At 41.4% G+C, this 21,222-nt stretch overlaps 1 protein-coding gene across 5 annotated transcripts in view; it reads left to right on the forward strand.

Annotated features, from left to right (window-relative positions):
- The window catches only part of CADPS2 (calcium dependent secretion activator 2), a 605,828-nt gene that overhangs the window by 575,196 nt on the left and 9,410 nt on the right, over positions 1-21,222 (forward strand). For all 5 annotated transcript variants that reach the window (XM_044280279.1, XM_044280275.1, XM_044280277.1 and 2 more), the window contains one exon: positions 3,972-4,079. In XM_044280279.1, coding sequence (XP_044136214.1) covers positions 3,972-4,079 — 108 coding nt within the window. The remainder of the gene's footprint in view (positions 1-3,971; positions 4,080-21,222) is intronic.

Consider the following 21,222-nt stretch of genomic DNA (forward strand, 5'->3'; position numbering starts at 1 on the left):
ACATTCTCACCTGAGTTAACAAGACGATTCCTGAAATGATCTCAGCAGGTCCTTTAATGACAGCAGTGGAATGCAGTGGAAAGTTTTTAGGGGGATTAAGTTAATTTTCATGGCAAAGAAGGACTATGCAATTCATCTGATCACTCTTCATAACATTCTGGAGTATATGCAAATTGCTATTATAAAAACTTAAGCAGCAACTTTTCCAATTTCCAATATTTATGTAATTCTCAAAACTTTTGGCCACGACTGTATATTTTGTATCATCTGACTAACCAAGTCCATTCCTTGCATGATTTGATTAACATAGTCCTAACTGTGCACCTTTGGATTATTTTCAAGTTGAATATCTGGACTTTTTTTAGGAATACATTTTTGCCTTCGCGAAACGATACCCCCAGAATCCAGAGGGGCTTATTCCACTCAACTATCTGGACCACCCCTTTTTTCTTTAGCTAATAGAGGGACTTTTCATGCGGTTCAAGGGAGAGACATACTGTTTCCCTTTTAGGTATATAATTACTATATTTTAAGATTATGTTTGTACTAACTATCATTATAGGCATGAACCAATGAAGCCACTTTGTGACTCACCATTTGGATCCATTTAGAGTTACCTAGTGTTTGATGTCATTTTATTTGCATTTTATTCTCTTACCTTTTATTATCACATTTCCTACGGACTATATGTATTTAATAAACAGTTACTGTTCCATATGGTACACGTAGACGTGAGTGCCAGTCTTATTTACCTTTTTTTCTATATTGTTTCTTCTGAAAGGGTGATCAGTTTAGACTAGAGCACCTATCCCACACTGGGAAGGCAGTGAGCTATTCACACTAACATTTAATCCTTTACACAATATTAGTTTTATACAATAATAGCATTTTTGAAACCCAAAAAATGATGTTTTGTGTCTCCATAGTCTGAGAGCCATAGCTTTTTATTTTTTGACCAATTGTCTTAGTTAGTCTCTTTTTATGGTATTAGGTGACAGTTTCATTGGTACTATTTTGGGTGGCATACGCCTTTTTGATCGCTTGGTGTTGCACTTTATGTGATGTTAGGTGACAAAAAATTGCAATTTTGGCACAGTTTTTATTTCATTTTTATTACGGTGTTCACATGAGGTGTTAGGTCATGGCGATACCTAATATGTATACTTTTTTTATTTATTTAAATGATGTTTTAATGTCTCCATGTTCTGAGAGCTATAGTTTTTTATTTTTTGAGCGATTTTCTTATGTAGGGGCTCATTTTTTGTGGGATGAGGTTTTATTGGTACCATTTTGTGGCACATATGCCTTTTTGATCACTTGGTGTTGCACTTTTTGTGATAGAATGTGGTAAAAATTGCTTTTTTTTTTTTACACTTTTTTTTTTTTTTATGGTGTTTATCGGACGAAGTGGATCACAGAGCCGGCTGTCATGGACGCGGCAATACCAAATATGTCTATTTTATTTATTTTCTTCTATTTTTAACATTTTTTTTAAATTACTTAATTTTTTTTACGTGTGTAACATTTTTTTTATTTTAAAATATGGCAATGCAAAGAAAAAAATCTGTTTTTATTTTTCTTTAAGTATGAAACGCATGAAATACTATAAAAAAGTTGTATTGCTGTGGTTGTACTGACCCACAGAATGAAGGTAACAGATCAGTTTTAATGCATAGGGAGCTCCAGAAAAATGAAACCCATAAAACTACGGAATTGTTTGCCAGAATCCACTACATTGTATGTAATGGAAAAATAAAAAAAAAATATGGCTATGGATTATAACACAAAATTGAAAATCACCCAGTCCTTAAGGGGTTTAAACAGTATATGGTAATTCCTCATTTTACCTGCTTAATATACAGTAAATACAGTGTACAAAAGTGCACCTTGTGGCCTTTATAAAAAAAAATTTAAGTTGTACTCTTTAAACCCCCATCATGCTAGGCAAGTCATGTTTCTACCTGCGCGGTTAGTGTTCAGATACATGTGGCACAATGCAGTGATGTAATTGCAATGCAGACAACCTGTATGTGCTCCAGTGTCCTGCAGACTAGAGGCATAAAATGGCCTGCAGCCTACAAGAAGGGGAATGGTAAGGCAGACAGCCATCTCTCTGCTTTCCCATGACCCTCAACTGTATTGGTTTCCCATGAATTCCAATACAGTTGAGTGGCATTCATTCAAACTACCACCCTGATTAACCTGAGCAAATCAGTCTTGACTATTATCTGGCAGTTTCTAAAATGTTATTGTATGTCTTTTTAACATGTTTATACCTGTACAATCATATTTGTTTATTTGACCTTCATACATTTCTATTGCTTCATGAGATGCTGTGCAGAAAAGTGTTATCTAAAAAAGTCTGTCTGCAACAAAACCTTAATTGTCCAAACACCAGCCCATTGCATATACAAGTGTTCTTAGAAATGGAAATTGAGGACAGACATTATTAGGTTTCATATGAAGATTGTGTTTGCTCCTTACTGCTTAATGTCTGGTCCAGTGTTATTTTTATGGCCAAGAATATTGATATAGTGTAACAGTGTTGTTTGGGTTTTGTATGTTTGGTTTTGTATTATATATTTTTTTGCTCCAATCATTTCATTCATTTTCAAGTCCCAGACTTTCGTCCACCGATCCCCCTTCGCTGAAATTTCAGCACTCGCTGGGTTTCTCCCTACTCGTGCTTCTCAAAACAATAAATACTTGGGCAGCCCATCACTAGCTGCAGTATTGACTCGCCACAGCCAATGACTCGCCTGAGCAGGCCTTTTCTGTATGTCGAGAGGCAGGAGACAGCAGACCAGCAGGTGCTTGGTGAGTGCTGAAATTGCAGTGGTGGTAGATCTGTGGGGATGAGTTGGACTTAGTTTTTTTCGGTGGAGATGAGTATGACTTTATTTTTCATGACACTCTGAGCCTTTAACACCTTAAGGACCTTGTTATATTTCACCTTAAGGACCAGGTCGTTTTTTTGGAAACTTGACATGTCACTTTCTGTGGTGATGACATCGGAATGCTTTTACTTATCCAAGACATTCTGAGTTTGTTTTCTCACGACACATTGTACTTCATGATAGTGAAACATTTTAATCAATATAATTCACCTTTATGTATAAAAAAAACTAAAATTTACAGAAAATTTGGAAAAATTAGCAATTTTCAAAATTTGCATTTTTAAGGCAGATAGTGATACAGATGTGCTTTTAAGGCATATAGTGATACATCATAAGAGAGTTATTACCTTACATTCCCCATATGTCCACTATCATGTTTGCATCATTTTTTAAATGTAATTTTATTTTTTAGAATGTTATAAGGCTTAGAAGAATTTTAAAAGCAATTTTTTGGGAAAATTTCCAACACCCACTTTTTTAGGGACCACTTCAATTCTAAAGTCACTTTGTGGGGCTTACATAGTGGAAAACACCCATAAATTACTTCATTGTAGAAACGATACCCCTCAAGTTAATAAAAAAGGATTTTACAAACTTTTTTAACCCTTTAGGTGTTCCAACAAGGAAAAGGAGATTACATTTTTAAATTTCACTTTTTTGGCAGATTCTCCATTTTAATAAATTTAAAGTTAAGTGCCAGCCAGTTAGGACGAGCATTCTCCACCTTGATCAGCAACCTGTTAAAAACAAAAATCAAAAACAAAGATCTGCTATACAAACCCAATAATAAAATGGTTACACCACTTCTACCAGTGCTGACTGGTATCGGCCATAGGCCATTGCATTATGATGAATAAAAAATTTACATCGTTTTCCGTGTGTCTTAAAAAGCGTCACTGGTTGAATTACAGCTCTTAACTGTAAACCACTTTTACTTCTGTATATAATTTGAAAAACAGGAATGGCTTCAGTTGTTAAAGATCCATTCTAAACAAAAAAAAATATCTATTTCCTTGCTCCCCTAACAGTAATTCCTTAATAAGTATGATAGTAATAAGAATTTTTGCCTTTCAGAAGCCTGGGATGGACCTTGCAGATACTTACATAACATTTGTGCGGCAAAATCAAGATATCCTGCGGGAAAAGGTCAATGAGGAAATGTACATAGAAAAGTTATTTGATGTAAGTCATTTGTGTTTGTTCTTGGTAATTGTTTGTATGTTATACAATGTTAGGTGACTAGTCACTACCTAGAATTGTTTTATTTTACCACATATTATTTAGCACTTTGGGGCACCAAACTTGTTGTCTTGCATAATGTTTCTGTATATATATGTTTAATGTAAATCAAGAGGTTTGCTGGTGCTGTGAGGAAGCTATTGGGCAAGCTCCATTTTGATACTGATGACCTATCCTCAGTATAGGTCATCAGTATCTGATAGGTGGGGTCTGACTTCCAGGACCCCTACCAATCACCTTTTTGAGAAGGCATTGATGCTCCTTTGAGCATCGCGGCCTTCGATGCACAGCGCCGTACAGTGAACACCAAGTGCAGCCGCATACATGCACGATAAGCTGCAAGAAGGACGCAGTGCTCACAGGAGCACCACGGCCTTCTCAAACAGCTGATCATTGGGGATCCGAGGTGCTGGACCTCCACCAATCAGATACTGATGAACTCTTTTGAGGATAGGTCATCAGTATCAAAATCTCAGAAAAAACTCTTTGACTTTTTCATAATTTAGATACCCAGGGTAAGCTTTGTAATACTTAAAGGGATAGTCTCATCACAGACTTTTATTTCCTATCCACAGGATACACTTAAAATGGCTGATAAATGCAGGTCTCACCTCTCTGACTTGCACCTTTGTCCAGAGTGGGGGTCCCACAACCTCTCGTTCCGACTGTAGCATGGCTTCTATAGGCGTTCCAAAAAACACTTTCCATTCACTGTGGCCACGGCAGCAGAGAGAAAGGGGGGGGACTTTGGACACCTATTCTTTATATAAGTGTAGGCCCCAAAGGCAGATCTATCAAACATTTATGGCATACCCTCTGGATATACTACTATCTGTGATGAGAATATTCCGTTAAATCCATCTTTCTCTGTAAACTGGCCTATTCTGTATTCTTTAGTGAGCATATACACGACCGTACTGTTTTGCGGTCGGCAAATTGCGGATCCACAAAATATGGATACTGGCCCGTGTGCGTTCCACCATTTGCAGACCGCACATGGCCCCCACTGTCATAGAAAATGCGGACAAGAATAGCACGTGCTCTATCTTTTTTGCACGGCCATAGAATGGAACCATGGATGTGGACAGCACACAGTGTGCTGTCAGCATCTTTTGCGGCCCCATTAAAATGAATGGGTCCGCACCCATTCACAATCGTATGAATGAGCCCTTAACATGCAGCTCATGTAACCACCATCTGCTGGGTTCTCTGCTAAGGTTCTCTCCTTTGCAAATTAGGTGGTATTTCCAAAGGAAAATTATGTGAGTAGTCGATAACCAATGTATACAGTGGATATAAAAAGTCTACACATCCCTGTTAACATGTCAGGTTTCTGTGATGTAAAGAAAAATGAGACAGCGATAAATCATGTTAGAACTTTTTCCACCTTTAATGTGACATATAAACTCTACAACTCAATTGAAAAACAAACTTTTAGGTAGAGGGAAGAAAAAATATAAAAATATAAAAATATGGTTGCATAAGTGTGCACACCCTTAAACTAATACTTTGTTGAAGCACCTTTTGATTTTATTACAGCACTCAGTCTTATTGGGTATGAGTCTATCAGCATGGCACATTTTGACTTGGCAAGATTTGCCCACTCTTCTTTGCAAAAACACTCCAAATCTGTCAGATTGCAAGGGCATCTCCTGTGCACAACCCTGTTCAGATCACCCCACAGATATTCAATTGGATTCAGGTTTGGGCTGTGGCTGGGCCATTCCAAAACTTGAATCTTCTTCTGGTGAAGCCATTCCTTTGTTGATTTGGATGTATGCTTTGGGTCGTTGTCATGCTGAAAGATGAAGTTCCGCTTCATGTTTAACTTTCTAGCAGAAGCCTGAAGCTTTTGTGCCAATATTGACTGGTATTTGGAACTGTTCATAATTCCCTCTCGCTTAACTAAGGCCCCAGTTCCAGCTGAAGAAAAACAGCCCCAAAGCATGATTCTCCCACCACCATGCTTCACTGTGGGTATGGTGTTCTTTTGGTGATCTGCAGTGTTGTTTTTGCGCCAAACATATCTTTTGGAATTATGGCCAAAAAGTTCAACCATGGTTTCATCAGACCATAACACCTTTTCCCACATGCTTTTGGGAGACTTCAGATGTGTTTTTGCAAAATGTAGCCTGGCTTGGATGTTTTTCTTCGTAAGAAAAGGCTTTCGTCTTGCCACTCTACCCCATAGCCCAGATATATGAAGAATATGGGAGATTGTTGTCACATGTACTACACAGCAAGTACTTGCCAGATATTCCTGCAGCTCCTTTAGTGTTGCTATAGGCCTCTTGGTAGCCTCCCAAACCAGTTGTCTTCTCGTCTTTTCATCAATTTTGCAGGAACATCCAGTTCTTGGTAATGTCACTGTTGTGCCATATTTTCTCCACTTGATGATGACTGTTTTCACTGTGTTCCATGGTATATCTAATGCCTTGGAATTTCTTTTGTACCCTTCTCCTGACTGATACCTTTTAACAATGAGATCCCTCTGATGTTTTGGAAGCTCTCTGTGGACCATGGCTTTTGCTGTGGGATGTGACTAAGAAAATTTCAGGAAAGACCAACTAGAGCAGCTGAACTTTATTTGGGGTTAATCAGAGGCACTTTAAATGATGGCAGGTGTATGCTGACTCCTATTTAACATGGTTTTACATGTGATTGCTTAATTCTGAACACAGCTACATCCCCAGCTATAAGAGGGTGTGCACACTTATGCAACCACATTATTTATTTTTCCCTCCACCTAAAATATTTAATTTGTTCTTCAATTGAGTGGTACAGTTTATAGGTCACATTAAAGGTGGAAAAAGTTCTGAAATGATTTATCTTTGTCTCATTTTTTTACAGCACAGAAACCTGACATTTTAACAGGGGTGTGCAGACTTTTTATATCCACTGTATATTTATTGCATCACACCACTTATGGATGGAAAATGAATAAATTCCACTTTTTGTCCATCTATTCAGATATAGACAACCAATCCCATTTGTTGAACAGGGAATAAATTATATACAAGAAGCTGTGTAGTATGTCTTAGGTTATGTTTACATCACGTTGTGTCAATTTGTCAAACTTATTTAAGTGACCTTTTTTTTTCTTTTCTTTTTTTTTTATAAATAAAAAAAGATGCAACACAGTGCCTTGACTTCAATTGTAAAAGAAAAAAAAAAGAAGTGGTTTATTGAGTGGATAGAAAATTGCAGTCTTCCCAACTTTTGTAGTCCTTTATAAAAACATGATACTGACAGATTTAGTTTTTGCAATGCCAGTCAATGGCAAAATAAACCAGACGCCTCAACAGAACGGACAGTGTGATAAGGTAGCCATTCTGAAATAGTGCATATCACAATTTCAATGTATATGTATGGGAAAAATCCTATTAAATTTAGCAATAACATTCACAATCAGTTTTAATTTGTATTAATATTCAGTTTTTTAATGTGTGAAAATAATTGTTGTGAAAGCTTTGATGCCCTGTGGGGTATAAAAATAACATATCCATCCAGCTGGCATTTTTACAGGAGAGCAAAACCATATTAACAATTTCTGCTTTGATTTGGACCTGCAACAAATTTATCAGCAAATGTTTCCTGTCTTATAATGTGTGAACATGAAGTAGGAAAGGAGCAAAACACAGATTTGCAGGATGTGGATTACTCCAACTGTGAATTTATCTTGTAGGAGACTGGCTCAGAATGGATTATAGTGTTTTATATTCAGACAATTATGTGGCCGTAACTTGTTGAATTACAATGAGTAGGTATGTGTTACCTAGTATTCTAGCTTAAAAGCTAAATAATATGTTGTCAAGTCACTTGAGCGTCTGACTAGATTTTAAAATATAGTAGGCATAATATATGGTATGCTAATAATTTGAAAATAGATGCTCCTTTTCATAATATAAATTGTAAATGTGCGCATTTAATTAATTTTACAGCTTCCACCGCAAGTGTATTAACATTTGTCTTTTACTGGCTTTCTTCTCTACTGATCCTCACAAAGACATTTCTGAAGCTTAATTTCATGCTTCCTTAGGGGCATCATGCACTTAGAGATATGCTTTACAGGAGCCACCATGGGCCATAGACACAATGGCTGAGCCACTTATATATGTGCAGGAGGTCTAGGATTGGTCAGTGAGGTCACATGATCTAATCCATAAAGCACAGGAAGTGACACGCGTCAGCCCTTAAGGAAGTGCTGCAGTCGAACAAGCAGCAAACATGCTGCGGCCAGGGCTGAAAGGAAACTGTGAAGCGGATCCCAGAACAACAGTACCTACACGGACAGAGTCTAGGACTGCAGCGGTGAATGGGGAAGCACTGGCAACGAGACAGAAACTTTTTTACCAAGTTCGGAGTAGGAATGTTCTCCTCTGGTTCCCAAGACCTCTCCTCAGGACCAAAGCCTTTCCAATCAAAAAGATAGTAGGTCTTCTTGCCACGCTTCTTGATGTTTAGGATGTCTTTGACCTCAAATATCTTGTCAGAATCTCCAGATACCGGAGTTGGAGTAGAAGGAGCCATCAAGAAGTTTTAGTAAGGACACGTGGAAGGCATTAGGAATACGCAGAGAGAGAGAGAGGCAGACGTAACTTATATGTAATTTCGTTGATCCTCCTCAATACTTCAAAGGGTCCAATGAACCTAGGAGCAAACTTTAAAACTGGGAACCCTAAGGTGGATATTTTTAGAGAAGAGCCATACCTTATCTCCTGAAGAGAACTGAGGCATTTTTCTTCTTCTCTTGTCTGCATTCATTTTCATGCGAGTCACCGTTTTGTTGATGCAGTCCTCGGTGTCACGCCAAATCTAAAAAAAATCCCTAAAAGAAGAATCCGCAGCTTGTACCCCAGAAGATGTAGGAACAGGGAGAGGAGTACGAGGGTGTTGTCCATAAACTACAAAGAATGGAGAGGATCCAGTAGACTCACTAGAGTGGTTGTTATAGGAGAACTCAGCCCAAGGTAGCAATTGTACCCAGTTGTCGTGTTGGGCTGAAACAAAATCCCAGAGATAGTTCTCTAATATTTGATTGACCCGCTCTACTTGCCCATTGGCCTGGGGATGATAACCGGAAGAGAAGTCCAGCTCAATTTCAAGCAGTCGGCCAAGAACTCTCCAGAGCTTAGAGGTAAACTGGACTCCACGATCGGAAACAATATGCCAAGTTAGACTATGTAAGTGGAATATGTGTTTCATGAACAGTTTAGCAAGTTCATCAGCCGAGGGCAGTCCAGCCAAAGGAACTAAGTGCGCCATCTTGGAGAACTGGTCCAACTCCACCCAGATAGCTGTACATCCGGCAGAAGAGGGCAGATCTTTAACAAAGTCCATAGCAATGTGTTGTCATGGGGCATCAGGAACAGGAAGAGGTAACAATAGACCTGGGTGGTTTGGTCCTGGTGACGTTATTCTGAGCACAGACGTGCAGGCAGACACCTAATCAGTGACATCTTTAGACAGTGTGGGACAGTAGTGGCTAGACAAAAGTTCTGTGGTCTTGCGGATCCCTGGATGACCAGCCAGTTTGGCGTTGTGCCCCCAAGCTAGAATACGTTTTCTCTTGGCAGATGGCACAAATGTCTTCACGGGAGGGATGTATTTTACCAGGACAGGAGCCACTATCAAGCGAGCAGGATCTACAATGTACTGGGGCTCCTCCTGCTGGTCGGAGAAGTCAAATGACCGAGACAGAGCATTGCCTTGATGTTCTTCTCGGCTGGGCGAAAGTGAAGCTCAAAATCATAACGGGAGAAGAAGAGTGTCCATCTGGCTTGGCGAGGGTTCAGATGCTGGGCCGTCTGCAGATATAAGGGTAATGTAAGGGTCTTGTGGTCGGTGAAGATTATCACCGGATGCTGAGCCCCCTCCAATAGATAACGCTGCTCCTCCAAGGCAAGTTTTATGGCCAGAAGCTCTCTATCTCCTATAAAGTAATTCCTTTCAGCAGGGGAGAAGAGCTTGGAGAAAAATCTACATGTAAACATCTTGCCCTTGGAATCTTTCTGTAGTAAAACAGCACTGCTCCTATGGAGGAGGCATCCACTTCTAAAAAGAATTGGCAGGAGACATCGGGATGACGCAGAACAGGTGCAGAAGCAAAGGACCTCTTCAATTGGACGAAGGCGGCTTCAGCGTTAGAAGTTCAGACTATGGCATTCGCCCCTTTCTTAGTAAGAGCGAAAATCGAATATGTCAGGGATGAACTGAACTGACAATAGAAATTAACAAATCCAAGGAAGAGCTGTATAGTATGAAGACCCAGTGGGAGGGACCAGTCCATTACTGCATTAAATTTTTCAGGATACATCTGCAACCCGGTATCCAAGATAATGTGTCCGAGGAACGGTACGGTCGATTTTTCAAAGATGCATTTCTCAAATTTGGCATAAAGTCGATTCTCTCTTAACCACTGTAAAACCAAACGTACATGCTTCCGATGAGTGGTCAAATCTGGAGAATAAATCAGTATATCGTCCACGTACACTATTATGCAGACATAGAGCAGTCTTCCACTCCTCGCCCTTTCGAATGCAAATAAGGTTGTATGCGCAGGGCAGGTCTAATTTTGTGAAGACCTTAGCTCCTCGGATCCTGTCAAAGAGTTTGGAGATTAGCAGAAGAGGGTATCGATTCTTGACCGTGACCTCAATAGTCGATACAGGGCCATAAGCATCCATGTTTTTTCTGCACAAAGAAGAACCCGGCAACGGCTGGTGAAGTCGATTTCCGGATAAACCCCCTCTTGAGATTCTCCTTGACGTAATCAGACAACGCTTCGTCTCGGGAAGTGAGAGTGGGTAGACTCAACCACGAGGAGGAGTGGCACCAGGCAGAAGGTCAATCGGACAATCATATGGACGATGAGGAGGCAGGGTCTCTGCCTCTTTCTTACTGAAGACATCTGCAAAACTGGCATACTGCTGCGGAAGTCCAGGCAGGTCTACAGTTACAGTAGGCGAGGAAGCAGGTCAGACCTTCAATAAGCAGGTGGACTGACAGGATGATCCCCAACACAAAATCTGACCGGAGTGCCAGTCCAGAACTGGATTGTGCTGAGACAGCCAGGGAAGACCAAGGATAACCGTATTCACGGATGCTGGCAGCACATAGGAGATCATCTCTGAATGCAAAACCCCTATTTACAACTTAAGGGGCATAGTAACAGAAAGCACAGGTTCAGGAAGTGACAGACCATTTACGGAAGCCACTGACAGAGGCCTTTCTTGATGGAGGGTAGGGAGCCAGTACTGATGGACCAGAGCTTGCTGAATGAAGTTATCGGCTGACCCGGAGTCCAAGTATGCAGGCACAGACAGTGTGACTCCCTTGTGAGAGAGTCACCAGAACTGAAAGTTTCAGAGACACCTCTCCAATTGATCCTAGACATTTGCGTTTCCTGGCTTCTGTGGACAATTATGCACAAAGTGGGCCTTGCTTCCACAATACAGACACAGGTTCTCTGCTTTGTGGTGTAAACGTTCTTGGTCAGACAATCGAAGGTGCTCTATTTGCATTGTAAAGTGTATAGAGTATGGTCGGCACTGCTGTAGGTGTGGAATTTAATTTGGTGCTGCACTGGTCAAATGTGAGTAACTGTGGTGCTCAGCATGAAGATGTGGATGGGAGGTCACGACTAGCTAATTTATCCTTAATCCGATCAGAAAGGCCCACCCATAACACTGCCAGTTGAGCCTCATTGTTCTATACAATTTCGGGAGTCAGGGTACAAAACTGGATGGCGTACTGACCCACAGACAAGGAACCCTGATGTAGACGCAGCAGTGCTGATGCAGCAGAGGACGTTCGGCCGGGCTCTTCAAAGACCAGCCGGAAGGTAGCCAGGAAAGACTGCACATTAGTGGTCTCTGGACCTCCATGTTCCCAAATAGGATTTGCTCAAGCAAAAGCCTCATCAGACAGCAGGAACACAATAAAGGCAACCTTGGACTGCTCAGTGGGAAACTTCTGCCCATGCAACTCAAAGTGGATCAGGCACTGGTTCAGGAATCCACAACAGGCTTTTGGATCTCCACCATAGCGTGATGGCAGAGGGATTTGCACACGAGCAGCACACAAATCCAGATTCACAGGTGTGGGTATTGCAGGGGTAGCAGTGACTAGCACCCCTGCAGTAGCAGGAGAAGAGGTGTCATCCAGACGAACAGCAACATTTTGCATGAACTGCATTATGAAATTCGCTCTGACGCAGAAAATCACGAAAAATGGCGCAACGGACATGCATGAGGCCTTACATAGTGTTACCTCTTGTGTTTCCCTTCCCTTGTTGTCTTGGTGTCGTTGTCGTCTTAAGTGTTATTGTTTTATGGAATAGTTGTCATTTCATTATCTACTCGATAAGAAGTTATTGCAGAGTCATGATGTACAATTTCAACGTCCTATACAGTAGTCTATATGTATTTTGATATCAATTTGTCGGAATTATTGTATGTCAGATGTGCTGCTGCTTTATATATGACTTCCGTAATAAAAATAATTAAACAATAAATATTAATAGTTTCTTACCACATAGAGTTGCATGTTTTTTCTATTTTTGTAAGCTATCACATATAACTGGCAGTAATGTGTATATTCACTTTCTGAGCAGATCTCAGTGTGCTGAAGCTGTAGTACAGAGTATATATGCTATGTAGATGCGAGGATACAGCTCTGTCCTCAGCAAGTCTAGCTCTGTCAATCAAAGTATGCAGAGCACAGTCGGTGTTACAAAGCAGTGCTCAAATGATTCAGCCTTTCCTCCTGGTGCTCCAATTGCTCATTTGTATATGAATACAAATGCTAATATCTCTGCAGCTGTTTAGCATACAGACAAAAGAGAAGTATTGTTTTAATCAGCATGTTGAGCCCTACCAGCCAGTTTGTATGGTTTAATAGGGTTGATCCTGGTGACAGACCTGCTTTAAGTGCTAGATTTTTTTTTTTTCCATTTTTGTCTCCTCCCACTCAGTAGCACTGCACATTTGCTGTTTGACTGTTTTTGTTAGTTTTTTTACATCCCAGTTTGGAGTATTTGTAAGCAAATATTTAATTTATATTACCTTTTATTATGAGAATAATTGAAGAAAAAAAGTTCTCTCATTTATATATTATTTACTGTATTTTTTTCAGTTTAGCTCTTTTTGTTGTATTTTCTGTAACTTTATTATTAACATTCACTTAAAGAGGACCTTTCACTGATCCTGACATTGTGAATTAAGTATATATACACGGAGATCGGTGCCCGGGGATCTCACTGCACTTACTATTATCCCTGGGCGCCGCTCCGTTCTCCCGCTATGCCCTCCGGTATCTTCGGTCAATAAGTTATGGTAGGCGGAGTCTGCCCTTCTTCTGCTGTAGTGCTGGCCAATCGCATTGCAGAGCTCACAGCCTGGGAGAAAATAACCTCCCTGGCTGTGAGCTCTGCGCTGCGATTGGCCAGCGCTAGAGCAGAACAAGGGCAGACTCCGCCTACCATAACTTAGTGACCGAAATCTCCGCCTACCATAACTTAGTGACCGAAGATACCGGAGGGCATAGCAGGAGAATGGAGCGGATAATAGTAAGTGCAGCGAGATCCCCGGGCGCCGCTCTCCATGTCTGTATACTTAGTTCACAATGTCAGGATCGGTGAAAGGTCCTCTTTAATGTAGTTTTTTTTTCCTCTACGTGTCAGCATATAATACCTAATATCCCTTTTTAGGACCCAGAAAACCAAAGTCTATATAAATGCCATCAATAAAGAAATAGTGATTTGGAGTTCCACCTGAACCCCCTCCCTTTATTGACACAATCAGCATTGGAGGGTTAAACAACTGTAATCAAAGACCTTTCTTAACCCTTTGACAGCTGACATTAGTCAGCTCATGTATTTCAGCAGTTACAATTTTTAAAAGTTTAATTTTCCTATATATTGGTAAAAGCACAGTCTACAATGAATCATTTCATGTACTGTGCCGGTTTCATCAAGCTCAAAAAGTTTAAAAACATGCCAAAATGTTTGTGCTATATTATGCCTTTTTGTAGGACACCCAAAGGCGGTGTATTATATAGATTTGTTAGCTAATTGAGATCCATGAAATCCAATCCGAGTGCACTTAATTTCCATAACGGAATGCAACAAGTCAATATGTTGAGGAATATTCACTATCCCTGTTCTTTATAATGGCTGAAAAGTATGTGCATTTCTGAATAAGTACCTTGAAATGTGATCTCTGCGCAGAATTATCATTTGGCATGGCCCCAGAAATACACATCTTTGCATGATGCACCTGGCCATGTGTGGCAGGTCTGGTAGAATCTGCTAATTAACAATACAGGCTTAAACAGGCACCTCGTCTGGCAGGATAGTTAGTAGCCTGTTGGTGCTCAGCGGGTTTTGGTAGTGCTTCTTATTTTTCTATCCTAATGGTCTACTGCCCACCTAATTTTGCCTTATTGTCAGCCACTATTTACCACAGCTTGAAGCCCTCCCAGGAGGGTAAATTATTATCAAAGGATTAGGGGGATGTAGCCTTACAACCCTGACATTTCTGATTACTTGTCTAAGCCAGAACACTAATTAGCTGTGACTAATCAAGAAAAATGTCCTCACCATAGAAAACCATTTTAAAGACATGAGAAAAGTAGAACGGCAATTCAAAAGCTAAGTATTGCTCAGATTTGCTGACAGTTGTTAGGTTTCCACCCAAGCTTTTTAGTGCTCCTTTAATTATGCAAAGGATTGTGCTTTCTCCTGAAAACCACCAAGAACTTGAGTTAAAGAAGCGCTTGTTTTTCTGTATGTTTACATCGTTCCCGTATCAAAACAGCAAACTGATTTTTGTAAGACTTTCTACAGAAGGGGTCTGAGTTGTGATTTTTGTATGAGACTGAATTTTCTCATTCAAAATTATCCCTGATCAGATTAGTGTCTAATTCATTATCAGCACAGTTTTTTGTTTTTTTTTTGCTTTTAGATGCAGAGATACTATATTTATTTACCCCCTCTGTCATGTGTGACACAGTGAGAGATTTCTGACTTTTAGACAATGTAAAATGTGTGTATTGAGGAATCTGTACTGCAGGAACTTAAATATCCAAAACCCCTAGGCCTCTTTCACACGGGCGAGATTTCCGCGCGGGTGCAATGCATGAGGTGAAAACATTGCATCCGTACTGAATCCGGACCTATTCATTTCTATGGGGCTGTGCACATGAGCAGTGATTTTCACGCATCACTTGTGCGTTGCGTGAAAATAACAGCATGCTCTATTTTGTACGTTTTTCACACAACGCAGGCCCCATAGAAGTGAATGGGGCTGCGTGAAAATCGCAAGCAAGTGCGGATGCGGTGCGATTTTCTCGCATGTTTGCTAGGACATGATCGGGATGGGGTCCTGATCATTATTATTTTCCCTTATAACATGGTTATAAGGGAAAACAATAGCATTCTTAATACAGAATGCTTAGTAAAATAGGGCTGGAGGGGTTAAAAATTTTTTTTAACTCTCCTTAATCCACTTGTTCACGCAGCCCGGCTTTTCTTCTGTGTTCAGGACCTGGGTAAAGGACCTTTGATGACATCACTGCGCTCATCACATGGTTCATCACATGATCCATCACCATGGTGATGGATCATGTTACGGACCATGTGATGAGCGCAGTGACGTCACCACAGGTCCTTTTCCTCCTGCACAGCAAAGAAGAAGAAAGAAGAGAAGCCTGGCTGCGCGAACAAGTGGATTAAGGTGAGTTAACTATTTCTTTTTAACCCCTCCAGCCCTATTTTACTAAGCATTCTGTATTAAGAATGATATTATTTTCTCTTATAACCATGTTATAAGGGAAAATAATAAAAATCTACACAACACCTAACCCAAACCCGAACTTCTGTGAAGAAGTTCGGGTTTGGGTACCAAACATGCCGATTACAGTATGTGGTGATGTGTACAGTACAAGTGCTGGGAGGCGTGTATATCCCACCCATATACCTTAGCTGAACTGAAATCCAGAAAGCTGCAGTGGGTTCAGCAAAGTGTAGTTTGCTGAGACAGTTTTGTCTAGATATTGTTCTGGGCTGGATTTCATGTGTACTGGGGGATAGGTTTGGTAGTGGGATCTGCCAGTCCACACCCTTCCACTACATGTATTGTCTTTTGCTGGAGGTGATCGCAGATGAGGCTTGCTGATGTAATCAAGGAGGTAAAAAAAAACAACCCCCTGTGTATGACTCGGAGGAAGAAAGGCTGAGAAAGCCTGAGAGGGCTCTGTGTGGTCTCAGCCAGTAAGGCTGGGGGTTACGAGGCTTTGTAAAGTTTTGGGGCCCCAGCGGCACCTACGGAAAGATGGTCACACGGTCAGAGTCGGGAGGACTTCTGGTCCATCTCCCCCCAAGGGTGCTCGTGTGGTCACAGCCTGGAGGCTGCTGGACCATATATGGCTGAGGAAGCTGGATCTAATCCCATGTGTGAACGGTGCTCTATAGGTTAGGTAGAGACAACACGTGTATTAGGTAGAATCCAGACAGGCAGGTGTTTATTTTTGATGTTTGTGTCTGCTGGTGCTAAAGTGACAAAATAAAGCACCTTTTGGACTTGATCCCCGTTGTCAGAGGAGAAGTCTGTGATTGCGACCCCTTGAGCCTACGTTCACACTAGGGTCTCAATCCCGGGAAAAAACGCTTCCGTTTTGTCCCCATTCATTGTCAATGGGGACAAAACGTAACTGAAGAGAACAGAATGCTCCAAAATGCATTCTATTATGTACTTATACCAGAGAGTTTTTTCAGCGAGCGAAGTGTCACTCTCAATCCAGTAGAAGGGTGAAGTAGGAAAATGGGAGTAGCTTTTCTAGACAAAAGTGTTAGGTTTAAGCAGGGGGGTCCAAAAGGCAAAAAAGGTGGCACGTGTAGCGCGCTGTGCCAATTCTTTTGCCCTCCCATTTTTCAAAGCCCCCTTCATATTTAAAAATGCGGCACGCATCGTGTCGCGCTGATTCTTTTGCCTGGCCATTTCTGAAAGCTCTGTAGGAGTGAAAAAAGGCACTCGCAATAATTGTAGCCCTGCCCATTATTAAAAGTAGCCCTCCCAACAAACACTGTACAGCTGAAATTCTATTGTTGAGGCCTGTCTCTACACATCATACAGAGGGGGGGGGCCTGCCCTGGCTGCACTGCCTGCTTCACATCATACAATAGACCAGTGTGCCTCCAGCTGTTGCAAAACTACAACTCCCAGCATGCCCGCACAGCCAAAGGCTGTCCAGGCATGCTGGGAGTTGTAGTTTTGCAACAGCTGGAGGCACACTGGTTGGGAAACACTGCAATAGACAATAGCAGGCTACAGCCAGGAAGCTCCTCCGCTCTCCTCCCTCCCCAGATCCTGCTCAAGGCTTGTGGTTCCCCCACCATCTGCCACCCGCCCGTGGCCTGTTGCCCCCTTTGGCCGTACTCACCCAGCTCTGAATCCTCCTTCTGCAAATGGCAGGGGGAGGAACCGGAGCATCTCCTCTCCTACATAGCGCAACATACCTCTTACATCCAGCGATGTCACCTTTGTTGTAGACGTTCTCTTTCCTCATCTTCTCTATTCAGACCAGACCGCCATGATGCTTTTTCAGCCATCTCTTATCTCTGCAGAGATTGACAAACAGACATTAGTTTCCCACATTTCCATCATCTTCACATATTCTGAACACCCTTTCCTGCCACCCCCAATACTATACTGCAGAAACAGTCCCCCTGGAAATACAGTACTGATCAAAAGTTTAAGACCACTTGAAAAATGGCAAAAAATCATATTTAGCATGGCTGGATCTTAACAAGGTTCCAAGTAGAGATCCTAAAATTTGGATCAGCTGAAAAACAGCCTGTTTCAGTTTAATCGTTATTTTCAATTAATTGAATGCTCAAAAAATGTTTTGTCTCACTCTCGTTTCTTCTTGTTGCATGTTGAAGCTCTACTTGGAACCTTGTTAAGATCCAATAATGTAAAATATGATTTTTTGCCATTTTTCAAGTGGTCTTAACCTTTTGATCAGGACTGTACTACTACCACACAGATAGTGCCCCCTTCAACAATTATTGGCATTCGGTGCTCTAAAAAATAACTCCTCCCAGACATTATTAGTATAAAGATAATGTCCCCCAAAAATAATTGTGCTAAGCTGATACTGTGCCAGGGTGCCACCCAAAGTAGCAGTCCTCCCCAAATTCCCACCACTAGAAATAATTATCTGCCAGAGCACACTTAGTAGTAATAATGCCCCTATAGTGCCCATACTAGTGATCATGTTCCTCATACCCCCCCAGTAGTAGTAAAGCTCCCTATAATACCCGCCTAGTAGTAATAGTTCTCCTTATAATATGACAGTACATGAAATACCCCCGCTTAATGCCTGCAGTTGAGCTAATGGCCCCATAATGTATGCCAGTATAAAAGTTCCCCTTCTTAGTGCCCCCAGCAGATGCCCCTATAGTAGTTCTCTCCCCCAATGTGCCAGTAAGAAATTCCCCCATAGTGCCCCCCAAAATGGGCAAGAAATAAATGCCCCCAGAGTGCCACCCCCCAAAAAATGGGGCTGTAAGAAATGCCAGATGCCCCCATAATGCCAGCTCCCCCCCCCCGCCCCCCCCCCAAAAAAAAATAAAAAAAAATAATACTTACCTTCATCAGCAGTGATGCGATGCAGGCCTCTTCCGGCCTGTGTCCCTGCTGTGTGCTGCCCGGCTCAGGCGGCGCAATGATAATTACATCATCTCGCTGCCCGAGCCAGCCTCTGATAGGCCTCAGTCATCTGTATCGCTGCCCTGAGGACGGCGATACAAATGAATATGGAGATGAGCAATTCCACAATAGAAGCGCTCATCTTCTACTGCCCCCCCAAGCCCGCCGGCAACTAGAACCAGGGCCGCGCCACCTGTGGTGATCGGGGGTGCTGCCCTGAGGGATTAAAAAATATATATGAGCTGGTTGTTCTAGGGGGGGTCCAGACCACCTGGATCCCCCCTGTAGGTGCGCCACTGGGTTTAAGGATAAAACAAATTTATAAAACATGTGACATTTGATAAATGTGGCATAAAGTACACCAACTTAGATGAGCAAAACTTACTTCAAATATTCCCCTAAATTTCTCCCTATGTGTTCTGTTTTTCAAGAGGTTTTCCAGGTTCAGGGCCGATTCTTGGTTATAAGTCACTCTTTATTTACAGACTACATTTCCTTGCTCCAATGCCGGGCTTCGCATCACTGTGCTAAGTGGAGACTTCTGCCTAGCACTGAGCCTGGTGATGTCACTGGCACATATGGGTGGTCTGTAGCGCTGCCAGAGGCTGTTTTGGAGACAGGTACTATGCAGAAAGATGGGTGTGTTATTATATATATATATATATATATATACTGTATCTCCCAGCCAACTGCGGATCCACTCAACTATCCAGGTATTAAAGGCTATGTACACCTTCGGAGACCATTTGTTTTTTATTATTGTATTTTACTCATTTTACTAATTTTTTCAGTTCCCCTTTATTAAAACTTTTGGTCTGTACTATATATATATATATATATACACACACACACACACACACACATATTTATTTTAACTGTGACTTGAGCTCTGCAGTTTTAATCCCCCTTTAGGGTTGAACAGATTTGCTGCTGTGCAGCTATCAGTGTATGCAGTTGTAGTCAAGACTACTTCATCCAGATTTGTCAGTGATCTTGACTAAAGATATGTAACAGCTCCTAATCACAGCTTTCCTACAACTTAAGTCATATAAACATCAACATGATTGCCATGTGATTTGACGAGGAGTTACAAGCATCACATTAGAACCCTAATTATTCCTGCAGTCAAATTGCCGAATACATGTATTTTCACACAGTAAAAAGCTAAGGCGCTCCTGTCCAGATAACTGCTGCTTGTAATTGAATCATTCTGAACATGACGCAGTCTGCCACTGATCATATGCTGAATGTGAAATGTTTAGTATTTTCAGTAGGCAGTGGAGCAGGACATTCCTTAGCTGTGTCCTTTATACATGTACAGGGGAGGGGGGGGTAGCACGGTATGTTGCTAAATCTCTATTCAGAGGCACTAGAAAGAAACAACTCACATCCTTGTTAGAAAATTGCAGAGTCTGGTAGTGACAAAGAGCTCATGCTTGTTCTATTGTTGCTTCCCCTGTGTCCTGAGAGTGGAGCCCTTTACAGCTGTGTGGATCCAGCCTGGCTCAGATGTACTACTTTAAGAGAGGAGGCTTGTCAATTTCTGGCCACAATAGACAGAGAGTTTTTCAGTGCCTGTTGCAGTGCTGAGCACAGTTGGGGATCAATGCTAGCCATTCAGACTGCACCCTTTTCCATGGCTTTGATTTGTTAATTCAAGACTAAAGGTCCACCAAGGGGGCTTACAGTGTTTAAGAAAGCTGATGAACTGTTTAAGAAAGCTGATGAACTGAAAGCGTTCGTAGTCTTGGTGTGGCAATTTCCATAGTTGGTGGCAACTATTGGCTCCGAGGGAGCTGTGTCCTTGTTGACCTATGTGTTATTAAAATGCACAAGCGCTGCGTTTCTCAATATTTCAGCCCTATTTCATTGTCAATACCACCTTCTGAGCCGTTCAGCTTGTTGGTTGCTCTAAAGATTCTCTTAGATTGGGTTTGAAAACTTCACCTTAAACACTAGATTAGACTGATGTTCTGTTTTCCGTGCTCCTGTTGATTTGTTGAACCTTTGCAGGGCTGGAAAGCAAGTAGCAGCTTGATGGGGAGACAGGCTGCTAATATGATTTACCAGTCTACAGTCATGCACAATAAGTGTGAATAAATACAAGGGTCTCACAGAATCAACCCTCGCTTTTCCTTTCCTCTTATTTTTACTTGTCAGGAAAATAATGCATGCCCTTACAAGAGCGTGATGTGCTATGAATAAGATATAAAACAATACCATTTTCTTTCTTTCTTTTTCTCTTTCTCCAATACATTGCAGGAGGATGAATGTTGTTCAAACACTACAGATTGCTTAGCTTTCTGTATTGTGTGATTTGTAAAATTGCTGATAAACAATTAACTAGTTGTTCACGGAATGAAAAGCAGACCTCT

This window comes from Bufo gargarizans, chromosome 2, assembly GCF_014858855.1.
Source record: "Bufo gargarizans isolate SCDJY-AF-19 chromosome 2, ASM1485885v1, whole genome shotgun sequence".
Classification (NCBI taxonomy): Eukaryota; Metazoa; Chordata; class Amphibia; order Anura; family Bufonidae; genus Bufo; species Bufo gargarizans.